The 12,311-nt window shown below is 40.9% G+C and overlaps 1 protein-coding gene across 1 annotated transcript in view; it reads left to right on the top strand.

The window, feature by feature from the left end:
* LOC131977188 (voltage-dependent R-type calcium channel subunit alpha-1E) overlaps window positions 1-10,954 on the top strand; it is an 80,861-nt gene extending 69,907 nt beyond the window's left edge. Inside the window, exons 37-46 of the mRNA XM_059340388.1 lie at window positions 1,035-1,131; window positions 3,352-3,457; window positions 3,542-3,649; window positions 4,445-4,545; window positions 4,748-4,854; window positions 5,060-5,231; window positions 6,120-6,248; window positions 6,473-6,620; window positions 7,294-7,475; window positions 8,352-10,954. Of these exons, the coding sequence (XP_059196371.1) occupies window positions 1,035-1,131; window positions 3,352-3,457; window positions 3,542-3,649; window positions 4,445-4,545; window positions 4,748-4,854; window positions 5,060-5,231; window positions 6,120-6,248; window positions 6,473-6,620; window positions 7,294-7,475; window positions 8,352-8,903 (1,702 nt within the window). The 3' untranslated portion in view covers window positions 8,904-10,954. The remainder of the gene's footprint in view (window positions 1-1,034; window positions 1,132-3,351; window positions 3,458-3,541; window positions 3,650-4,444; window positions 4,546-4,747; window positions 4,855-5,059; window positions 5,232-6,119; window positions 6,249-6,472; window positions 6,621-7,293; window positions 7,476-8,351) is intronic.
* The last annotated feature ends 1,357 nt before the right edge of the window (window positions 10,955-12,311 follow it).

Genomic DNA, 12,311 nt, shown 5'->3' with positions numbered 1-12,311 from the left:
AGTACATTTTGCTGAAAATATATACTTTTACTTTACTATTGTTTTGAATGCAGGACTTCTGTTTGTAGTGGAGTGTTTTTACAGCCTGGTATTAGTTCTTTTAATGCAGTAAATATGTGAAGAATGTTAATACTTCTTCCACCTCTGCCTACAATCACTCTTTTGAGGACAAGAGGTGTGAGTCTTCATTCACCGACACTTCAAAGCTGTATGACACACAACTAAAGACGTGTGTTCTTTCCAGTGGTAGGATCCACTATAAGGAGATGTACAAAGTTGTACGCACTATCTCACCACCCCTGGGCTTTGGAAAGAACTGCCCGCACAGGGTGGCATGCAAGGTTTGGTTCCCCCATATCAACAAACTCCTCTGCTTCTTTGGTGTAGGATCCTTCCTGAACTCCTCCTATCCCTCCTTTCCCTCCCGTCACCGCCCTGCTTGACCTTTAGGGGTGTGTTACTCAGGTCAAAGAATGACGACACTCGAGTCTCAGGGGTACTAAGGCACAGGACATCCCTCACTCATGTGAACCTACATCATTTTAATTTTATCAAGGTGCTTTAAAAGCTCACTTGTTGTACAATTTTGTGGGAAACCTGTCTCTTTCTACCTTTTGGATCTGGTTTAAAGATGATTTCAGTTCTCTCACACACACACAACAATAAATAACGTAAGTATGTGATATTTGTACCAGATCCAGTGAGGCTGTCATTTCTTTGCTCCTCCTGTCCGAGGTTTTCCCCTTTTCCCAGATTTCTATGCCCTGATGGCAGCATAGAAAGAATACAACCTGTTTTATTTTCTCCTACTTTCCTGTGTGATGCCTTGTTGGAATAATTATTTCTCTTGTATCTCCTCCATTCTCCTTCCCCTCCTGTGCTCTTTTCCTCCTCCATCCCTCGGGAGCGCACTCCCCAACTCCCTCCACCGTTAATAAATTTCTCCTCCACCTCCAACAACATCCCTCTCCCTTCCTCTCCCTCTTTTCCTCTTCTTTCTCACCCCCATCTTCATGGCTCCCTGGCGCCCCCAGTGGTCGCATCCATTACACTGACATGTATGAGATGTTGACCAACATGTCGCCACCTCTAGGCCTGGGCAAGAAATGTCCCTCCAAGGTGGCATATAAGGTAGACGAATCACTAGAGCCGAACAGGCACTGCCTTCATATTTTACTCGACGAGGACAGGCGCTGTAAAAGCTCATTCTGTGTGTCACACATTGGAAAAGCAAGCCATTTTTTCTGTTTGATGCAGTATTGCTTGTTGAAGTTCCAGTGTTTTTTCATCGGCAGGTGATAAGCGCTACAGTAATAATTTGCCTGTTTTGCTTTGCATCTTGGCAGAAAAACAAGACATCATTATCTGTTTGCTGTTACCTAATTAAAAACCGTCTTGGTGGAGTTTATTTGTTAAACCAGTTCAAGAACATCAGTCAGAAAGTTGTCAAACATCTACATGCTATATCTGTCTGCTGTCAAATGTTCTCACGTCCTTCATACTTACTTCTCTGTTTCTTACCGGTCTGCATGTGCCCAGTTTTACGTGTTGTAATATGAAATGTACTGTATGTGTGTGTGATTGTGTGTTTGTGTTTGTGAGCCTGCCAGCATGCTCCATCGCAGATGAACGCTGTTCTCTTACTGCAAAGTATCAGTTTGATCTTCTTTTTTAAAATTATATAAACAGCACACACTGTTTGGACTATAGGTCGACCAATAAATCAGTTTTCGATCATTAATCTGCGTTTTTAGGACAAACTATTGTTATCTGGATTTGAAGCCTCTCTTTTGAGCATGATAGGGTTGTTGCTTATATTATGGCATTAAAATAAAGATAATTGCTGCTCTGCCAAAAGCATGTAGTCTGCGTTTAAATAGGAAGCACGGTCGTTATAATTTAACTCACAGTAAGTGCAAGACTAGCACAACTACGGGTCACATCTGATCATCTGAGGGCCACTTGTGCTGAAAATATCTGTGTGCATGTGATTAATTTGACTCACCGGATGTAGAGTGTTACTATAAGCCTGGCATTTATCACGCGGCATTTTCCTCCCCTTCCGCCATCTCTGCTATCTATTTCTCAGGGACACAGCATCCGGAGCTTAGTGCCGTCCGTGATTGGTTTAAAGAAGTACAAACAAAGTGTTTATTTCCTACATTGAACAGCCATTGTTCAAAATAGATAGTGGAGATGGTGGAAGGGCTGGAAAATAGTATATGTAAGAGATGCGACCAATAGCAGGCTCATAGTAACAGTCTACGTCCAGTGAGTCCGACTACTCATAGGCACAGTTATTTTGAACAGGCATTGTCCAATGTGGACAACATCTGAGATTTTGTTATATTCTTCTCAGCTCCATGAAAAACCTTTCAGTGCATCATCCTAGCAGCAGGTTTAGACAGTGTGGGCTAAACCTTTGCAGTCCCGGGGAACCGATTGATTTTACAGCGAGACTGACGAGTAATATCGACCAATTAATCGATCAGCTTTCTCCTGCTTCAAACTATTGTTATATTGGCCTTTAAAAATCCACTATTGGTCGACCTCTAGTGTATACCTCCATTTACAGAAGGGCAGGAGAGGGGAAGAATAATACATGTTTGTTTTTTTAAATTTATTTTATGACCTCTGATTCTTTTGTTTAGAATGCAAAATTTACATTTTACATAACAAGTTGTCAAGACAGTTTTCTAGACATCATCGAATATATCTTATGTCCCAAAACAAGATATGATAATTAATTACAGGCTTGTCCTCTCCATCCTTCTGTATCTATCAGTGTAGTCTAATTTCCAAGTAAACCTCATGTAAACAAGAGATACTATGCTCTATACAATTGTGTTTTATGTGGAAACCTTTTCTTTTGTAATGATGCCCAGAAAGGCCATGGTTGCTCATCATTTTTTTCCCAAGCTAGTTGCCCTGAAATCATATTTTGAGTATTTGATTCTCTCCTTTATATATATATATATATATATATATATATATATATATATATATTTCCCTATAAGTCAAAACTATTCAAATGTTCTTTATAATAGAGAACTACGATGGGAATTCCTGCCTATGGTTTTAAATCTCAACTGTTCATTTTCAAGTTGTCAGCTAAATGAATCCTCATCTTGAGATAGCTGACATTAAAAAATATGTACCACTAAACTATAATGTGTTATCTCGGGATAATGAGGATATTAAGTCATTATGACCACAAGATAAGAGGACTTAAAAGCATTATGATCCACCACAGCTACTCTGGGCTTCCACTTTATCACACTGATAATAGTATAACAGTTTGTTTGAATGCCGGGTCGTGTCTCACTGTGATTCTCTCTCTGCTACCACCAGAGACTCGTCCTGATGAACATGCCTGTGGACGATGACATGTCGGTTCACTTCACGTCCACCCTCATGGCTCTCATCCGCACCGCCCTGGAGGTCAAGATAGCCAGAGGTTAGACCAAACATCTAAGACACACATTGACTGTGATATTAAACTCAATAAATCACATTTAAATATGTTTTTTCAAATCTCCAGGAGGAGAGGATAGAAATCAGATGGACCTGGACCTGCAGAAGGAGATTGGTGTAATTTGGCCTCATCTCTCTCAGAAGTCTTTGGACCTGCTGGTTCCCATTCACAAAGGTGAGCACAAAGCACTCTTAACATGCTACCTCCACTAAGGCCAAATAGCTGGTCTTTAATGTTATGCAAACCTGCAAGCACAACGCAGCATCTCAATATATTTTTCAAAACTATTAGTCTTTGTGGTTGTGCACTTTAATTATGTAATTGGAAATATTTTGACATGCTGCACATACATTTGTGAAATGTGAAAACACTTTATTAGCATCCATGCATTTGTGACTGCAATGACATTATGAATATAGCAGCTTATTATCACAAACTGTGTGTTCACAAGGAAGACATTTTTACTTGATGCCTTGCATTATACTGAATGTGTGTCTTTATGTTTCCATAGCTTTGTTTGAGGAAAAAAAGCATTGTTACAATTGCACTGGTCTTTCATGTAACCACCACCCCCAAGTGCTCCAGAATGACTTCTTTCCCTATGATGTCTTTCAGTGACTCGCAGACTTGTAGACATAAGTGTGGATTGTGATCAGCTATGGCATTTATTCCACCAATGTTAATGCATTATCTCGCAATGTTAACCACATGAAAAAAAAAAATTTATGCGTCAGCCCTGTGATTCAGATCCACTCCAAAATACAATGGGCTCCTTCTTGGCTCATGCTTCAACTTACCAACTTTCATGAAAATTGGGCCAGTAGTTTTTCTGTAATCCTGCAGAAAGAAAGAAAGAAAGAAAGAAAGAAAGAAAGAAAGAAAGAAAGAAAGAAAGAAAGAAAGATCTGAAAATGGTTTCGTTCGATAATAGTATTCATGTTTATTGTCTGATTCTTTCTCCTTTTTCAGCCAGTGACATGACCATTGGGAAGATCTATGCTGCCATGATGATCATGGACTACTACAAGCAGAGCAAAGCTAAGAAGCTCCGACAGCAACTGGAGGAACAGGTTCTTTTAATTTTTTTATTTTTAGGTGTATTATGACCGATTTTGGCTGAAGTGCATCCCCATGAAGCACCCAGTAGTCACTGATGTGCAGTTGTTTTATGGCAGAATTCTGCTCTTTTCATCTTGGAGATGATTAAAATAGATCCATGTCCATGTTGTGCATTAATTCCCCGTCTTCCTCTGTGTGTGTTTCTCCCCATAGAAACATGCTCCTATGTTCCAGCGTATGGATGCCTCCTCTCTGCCTCAAGAAATCCTATGCAATGCCAAATCCCTTTCGTTCCTCAGGCACAGCGCCGGATCTGCTCTGTAAATATCCAACTTTAATTTTCCCCATAGTTATTTATATTGGATTGTGCTTATTTATGCTGGAAGTAATGGAAACTACTTGTTTTCTGTAGATGCAGTCCTTGACTTTTTACTTGCCTTCTGGTCCTTTATCATTATCAACAGTAATTGATTTTGTGGGTTTATAATGCAGATGTCCTGTCTGTGTGTGTTTGTGCTCCTTCAGCACCAGAGGAGGATTTGTGGCTCTCAGCCCCATCTCTCCTCAAGAGATGTTCCTGCAGCCGCTGTCCTGCTCCAGAGAGGAGAAGGAGGAGGAGGAGGAGGACGATGAATACCGCTCACCCTACCACCCCTACCACCACCCCCATCACCACCACCATCATTTACACACACTGGTAACCACCTACATGTAGTACTGAGAAAGCTGAATAATCACTGTCCACCCACTTGCTGCAAGAGAAAAAAATACATTTAAATGAACACATGAACTACATGCAAAATCTGTACTAGGATACATTGCTTTTCGCTTAACTTTGCTATTTAAACTTTACCAGAGCATGATTTTATACATTATATATGGGCGAATTCACAGAGCATGGACTGTAGTCGCTGATAGCACCATAATGTGCATAACATGCAGAAGCTATCTGCTACATCTCAAGGTCTGATTTGTAAAGGATGTATTGCACTGATGATATTACAGCACAGCCAGGCATGTGGAGTTTTGCAGCTGACTGCAACTTGCCCCTTTTTTGCATCTGATTGCAATATGTGTCAGAATACAAATGTTGCCTTTGCACCAAGGACACAGCCGGTAGAAGAGAGAAAAATGAAAATTCAATTTTTAGACAGCGAGCTACATGCCTGGCCCCATAAGTTGCAGATTCATTACTCTAAACTACATAAAAGGAATTAGCAACGATCTTAGTTAATTGCATTGTTTTTGCAATGAGTCTTATTTGCATAGAAAAGAGTACATTTTGTGCAACAAAAAAAATATTATTTAAATACATTCAAATCCTAAGGAGCAGCAAAACGCTATTTGCTTGGCAGCACAGTTAAAGGTGCATTACACCCTGGGTACACTGGTACACCCAGGTTCTTTGACAGTTACTCGCTTTCTTTTTGTCCTACTTGTGCAGGTTTAGCGGCTGCAAAAGCTGCACAACCTGTTGTTAATTCGCCTGTCAGTCACAGTGAAATGTTCTCAGTTTGACTGTTGAGACTTGGAAGGAAAAATAAATGAGAAACAACTAGCCCTCTTTTCTATGGTATTTGTGTAGGTGCAAGACGTAGTGGAGTATAACCAGGTGATGCAGCAGGCCAGGCAGGACCCAACAGTTATGAAATCACCTCAGCGGACAGCATCCATCAGAGCGTCCTCCATGCCCAGACTGGCTGCTGATCCACCGGTAATAAAGAATAATAACCTTTGTTCAAACCTATAGTCAGTACCTCAAAAATCTTGGATTAGAAAATGATTTAAAAATCAATAAACAATTGAAATTAATTTATACAATTTGCTCAGCATAATGTGATGGCTGCATGCGTGTGTGTTTATGAGTGTTTTTGCAGACCAGGTGTCATTCAAAGTTGACTGTGTGATTTCTCCTCTTGCTGCTCGATGTGTATGTAGGCTGGGATGTCAGCAGACAGTAAGCTGATGAAGCGCTCCTTCTCCACCATCGGAGACCAGTGTGTGAATGGCCTTTGGCAGGAGCAGCACTCTCTGGAGAGAGTCAGTCCTGACGACACGTACAGGCCTCGTCAGAGGAGCTACAGAGGTCACTGAACACACATTGCACCTCCTTTTCTCTCATACATATTCATAGTAAAGTTTAGAGAAGTAAAATCAGCAAAATAAATGTACAGTATCATCTGTGACATTGAAACTACTGTGCATGAATGCAGCTGCTGTTGGATCATAGTTTATTCTAATATGATATCAGCTGCAGTGATCCAATGATTGAGTGAAATCTTTTCATTACAGACTGAATATTGAGTTGCATTTGTATTCAATGAAGAACCAAAAGGAAACAGTATTATCTGATTAGATTTTTTATTTTTCTCCTGAAGTGCACATTTTGAATGGATGTGAACTAAATAGAAACAGAAATGGGTCAGCAATGTGAAGTGCTTGATGTGTTTAAGTAGAGCATTGATATTGATAGGACATCAAAGCATACTGAATTAAATCTTTTTACTAATGAATAATTTCTTAAGCATTTAAGCATTTTCAAGTCTTCAATTGATATTGCCACAATAAGTTTAGTGTGTTATCCTGCACTTTCCTTAAATTTTATCATTGTAACAGTAATTTAGGTGGTGAAAGAAATACAGATTGGGCCTTTTAACTGGACGATTTGGATGAAGTAGGATATGTTTAACACTGGGATATCCATAAGGATGTTTGTCTTCACTCTTCTTCACACCATTTGAAATGTACTCACCTCTTAGGTCCTAGAATCAACCACAGAGAAACAAGCAGTCACGAGAGAGGGCGATCTAAGGAGCGGCGCCACCTACTGTCACCTGACGTCTCCCGCTGCAACTCTGAGGAGCGCAGTCGCGATCCGTCCTGTGAAAGGAGACGGTCCCGTTCACCAAGCGAAGGACGCACACACACCTTACAGAGACAGGTAGGAGTCCAAAGTTGTGTTTCAATAAACAAATTCAACCTTCAATAATACGCATAAAAGTTTTTACGCTAGCTTGAGGTGGATTTTGTCTTTTTCAAAAAATAGTTAATGTGCTAAACAGGAGATGGAAACACTTCTTTCAAATAAGTTCTGATGTAGCGGACATTTAACTCACATGACTGATCAGCTCTTTCTGCTCTGCCAGTCAAGACGAGCTGACATGAAAGAATAATTATAAGTTGCCCAATTGTATCCAATTCCTCTCATTCTCCTGCTTTCTCGTGTGGGTGGCCAAATTTGTCTAATTAGCAGCCTCTTTTTTATTGTTTTTTTTCTCTCTTGCACCATCTCAGTTTCCTCTACTGTTAACTGACAGATTAGCCTACAGCAATACATTAAACTACCATCTTCTGACGAAAGTAGGTTTTGCAGCTTTGTTTATTCACTTTAAACCAGTTGATGGAAATGTCCCTAATGTGTATTTTCTGTAATGCAACATTTTTATATTTTGCTTCAAAATTCGCTTTGACTTTAATGGAAAAACAGCTATTGACTACTAGAAAGAAGTGGACATAGCATCCGGGCCTGAAAAGTGAAGCTAATGCGAAAGTGCCTCAAACCTGCATTCTGTCTAGTGGCCAGCAGGGGGCGACTCCACTGGTCAAAAAAACAAGTCAGATTTTATAGAAGTCTATAAGAAAATGATCCCTCTTCTCACTTGATTTATTATGTCAGTAAACATTTTCCTAATGAGTTCATTTGTCACTAGTTTCAAGTCTTCTTCAGAGCAACATGATGTTCATTTTACAGCCCAAACTGCAGCAGAATGAGTCTATAATGGTACTTTGCTCACTGTTGTGTTTTTGTTGTTTGCAGGCGAACACGTCAGACAGCCCTGCCCATTCAGCGTCAGATTCTGGTACTCCTCGAAATCGGCGACAGCTGCCACAGACCCCCTCTCGCCCACGGCCGTACATCTCCTATTCCCCTTTGGTCTGCCAAGCCCAAACCACTCCCACACCAGCAGCCTCTGAGGGACCGGCCCAGCCTCAAGATGACGCTGCTGGCTCTACGGAGCCCTCATGGAGGCCCGACAAGGAGGGCGGCCCCCTAACTGCAGGTCAGGGGTCGTCTGGAGCTCAAGTTTCCGGACCAAGCAACCCATCCCCTCACCGCTACATCTCAGAGCCCTACCTCCCATTCCACGAGGACGTCAGCAGTGGAGTGGCAGGCGATAAGCAGGAAACGCTGACTTTTGAGACTGCCATGGCCACCAGCCTGGGACGGGCCAACGCCATAAGCTCAGCTCCTCAGCTCAGACACTCCTGGCAGGTTCCTAACGGGCATTTCCGGAAGCACTTGGGCCAAGGGAGTCCAGCTGGAGCCAGCGAGCTGCTTAGTGACACGGATGAGGACGACCGCTGCTAAAGACCACAGAAGAAGAGGATGCAACGGGGCACCTCGGAAAATCTCCACATGGGACCACAAGGCTTTAGCTCCTCTGTGGCTCTGAGAACTTCTATTCTCAGCACCAGTAGCATAACAGGCAGGACTGCTATTTATCTGGATACCTGGGTGTCTGTGTTCTTGTGTGCGTGTTTGTCGTAGCTGGAGGGAGGATGTGTGCGTGGACATGTGTGTGTGTTTTTGCGTGTGTGTGCTCTTAATAGAGAAAAGTTGCCAAATCAAGAGAACAGCAGAGACTGGCTGTGCTATAAGTAGATCACTGGAGGCAAGCCCAAGCATTGCCAAGCCTTCCCACACAAGTTAGTGTTTTGATTGTGTTATTTGAACAAAATATGGTGAGGCGTCGATCCAAGGTGTCTAAAAACCTCTTTTTGAATCCAAGAAACTGATGTAAGTGCGTTTTGTGTAGGTGAACATAGAGGTAGCGTGTAAAAATGTAATACGATGAATGTATTTTAGCTTTTGGTTCTGATGTTCAGGTCGTTTGAGAGGGTTGCTGTCAGTCTTGACTGTGCATAGCTGTGCAAGAGTAGCAATGAAACAGGGGTTGATTCAGTCAGATAACTGGCAACCAGCCATTCAACACAGTCCCTGTTTACAACAAGAGTATCCACATGGTTCATGGGCATTATACAGTCACAAATCTATAGATAGTCAATACTGGGAATCATGTTCCAGACCTTTAATTGAGCAAAACTTCTAGTAATGTTTATTTATGTGAAAACAATAATGTTGTAACTTCAACTGGAGGAGCACAGTGCAAGTTTATTTGATTCTAAGGATTTTGGGACTACAAATTAAGAGAACTTGTGTCTCAGAATGCAGGACCATTGAATTTGTAATATACCACCTTCTGGAAAATGTTCATCATTGGACCTCAAATGAAGACGTGAAAATCAGAAGGACTACAAGTGTCTCCTACAGGTCAGTCAGCATGATATGAACAAGGACTGGACCAGTGGAGGTCTCACACAGTTCCAGTGGTCTGCATCTATGCTGTCCGTGGACTATAACGGCTTTAGCTTGAGGGACAACCATCTGCAGGACAGACAGCCTGCATGAAGACAAACGGATGTATATTCTTCATGTTTCTGTGCTGCCGATGCCGCATCAGAGAGGTGACTAAAGCCATTTTCTTTCGGTACATAGATCCAGGGACGTGTCTTCTTCAGGCCTTCTTTCGTGCGATGATGAGAAATAAATGTCCTTTTTACATGTAATACAAGATGGATGCTTTTACAGAAAAAGAGGAATCACAGGCACAGTAGGGTTTGTTTGTATGTTAACTGCCACATTGTTTCCGCCACATGGGAGTCTGTTTTGGTCACGAGAAACAAGCATTACAGTAATTCCTGTGCTCCACAGTTATAGTAAGTTCCACATGCATGATCGTGGTGCTGAGAGGGATGTCTAAGAGCTGCCTGATTGTTCTTATTTTAATGTATCCATGATATTAAATGGGACTTAAAACCACTTCTCCCACAGAGTAAAGAAGAAAAAGCTTTTTGCAGTCCCAGCACCCACTGTCGGTATCTTTGAACATACCAACTTTCAACCATTTGTTGTTCCCCTTAAATAAGATGTATATTTATATCATGTGCTGTTTTGTTAATGTAATATGTTGAGTTTGACATGTTTCTGAAATGTGAACACAGGACTTACCTGGAAGGAGGATCCACAGGCCAGAAGAGGTCACACTCCCCAAACAGAAAGTCCTGGACTGAAAAAGATGTATTTTAGCAGAGAAACCTCCTTTGAAGTGTGCCGACTATAGTCGAGGCTCCATTCATACAGTAAACAGGTTAGGTTATAGGTTTATAGGACCGTGCTTAACATGTACAATGCAGCCTAGGACTTAACCTCGATGTCCGTCTCTGTACAGAACAACCTAATCTGTGCCTGGGGAAGCTCGCACAAAGACTTCCCTGTCACGCCAGGATTTCATAGCTATAGAGAAGCTTTCTGGTAAATATGTAGTATAAACTGTACAAAATAAATTCATGTTTAATTTATTGCACCGTTTATATTTCATTTGAATCATGATGCCTGTCTATGACTTTAACAAAAGAAGTGTTTACATATCTGTGCAAAGGACCATTAAAGAGAGATCACTTGTCTTTTTCTGTACTGACTGATGTTACTACCTTTAAATCATTCTGAATGTAACCATGGATATGTTGATCATTTTTTTCTTTTCTTAGCCAATATATCGGTTCTATACTTTATTAATATACCAATATTACCTTACTTTCAGACTCATAACCTTACCTTACCAGTCATAACAGCTACACGACTTCTCAGCTATGAGATGAGATTTTCAAAGAATTTTCTATCAACATGTATTTCAAACAAAGACAATATGTCAGTACTGTTATTCACCATGCATTGGTCAGATAGGTGGGAGCCATAGACTGTTTAAAAGAAATGGACGCAGCATTCAGGCCTGAAAAGTTAAGCAAATGCAGAAGTGACTTAAACCTGCATTCTGTCTAGTGGCCAGCAGGGGGCGACTCCACTGGTTGAAGAAAAAGTCAGATTGTATAGAAGTCTATAGGAAAATGACCCTACTTCTTCCACGTTTTCCTCATGTGTTTATGGTCTTAATCTATAGTTTAAGTCTTCTTCAATACAGCATGATGTTCACTTTGTCCAAGATTGTTATTCATTGTACATTGGCTCATAATGTATTCATAATTTAAATTAATTAAATGTGTTGCAAATCACAGGGAATTTGCAGAGACAGATATGAGGCATTTTTAAAATCAATTAACCGATAATGGTTTGATTGATATATCTTTTAGCATGTGATAAAAAGAAAACCCAAGTTTGACTGATATTGCCTGGTTTGCACAGACACACACACAAATGTGATTTATGAAAATAAATTAAAAAGGAGATATCTACTTTTGCCGACAAACCCTTCTAGTTTAGTTTGTACTATAAATGATGATTTCTCATTCTCAGAGAGCTGACAAGGTCACATGTGACTGCAGTAAACCTGTTTATCGAGGATGGTTTTTCTTTCCATGATGTGTAGGTTGGAAGGATTTAGCTGCAGGCTTTGGTGTTAAACTTGACCTTGACTGTTTACACACACAGGGTACTAATGCCGGCTGAATCTCTCAGCTTTGTGATACAGTTTACGTTCACACGTGAAGCGGCTCACTGTGAGGAAAGTCTTCAGTCTCTCTGTGACAACATGAGCGTGTGTTTAACATCCATACTATCCTGTACTCTCGTCCATGTCCAGTGAACAAAATGCGCGCGTGTGTGTGTGTGAGAGAGAGAGAGAGAGAGAGAGAGAGAGAGAGAGTCTTCTGTACATTTATTTGTGAATGTGCTAACATTTACATGACAGTTTTCCAGATG

Source organism: Centropristis striata, chromosome 9 (assembly GCF_030273125.1).
Source record: "Centropristis striata isolate RG_2023a ecotype Rhode Island chromosome 9, C.striata_1.0, whole genome shotgun sequence".
NCBI classification, from domain to species: domain Eukaryota; kingdom Metazoa; phylum Chordata; class Actinopteri; order Perciformes; family Serranidae; genus Centropristis; species Centropristis striata.
Note: the sequence above shows the minus strand (reverse complement) of the source record. Positions and strands in the feature narration are given on the sequence as shown.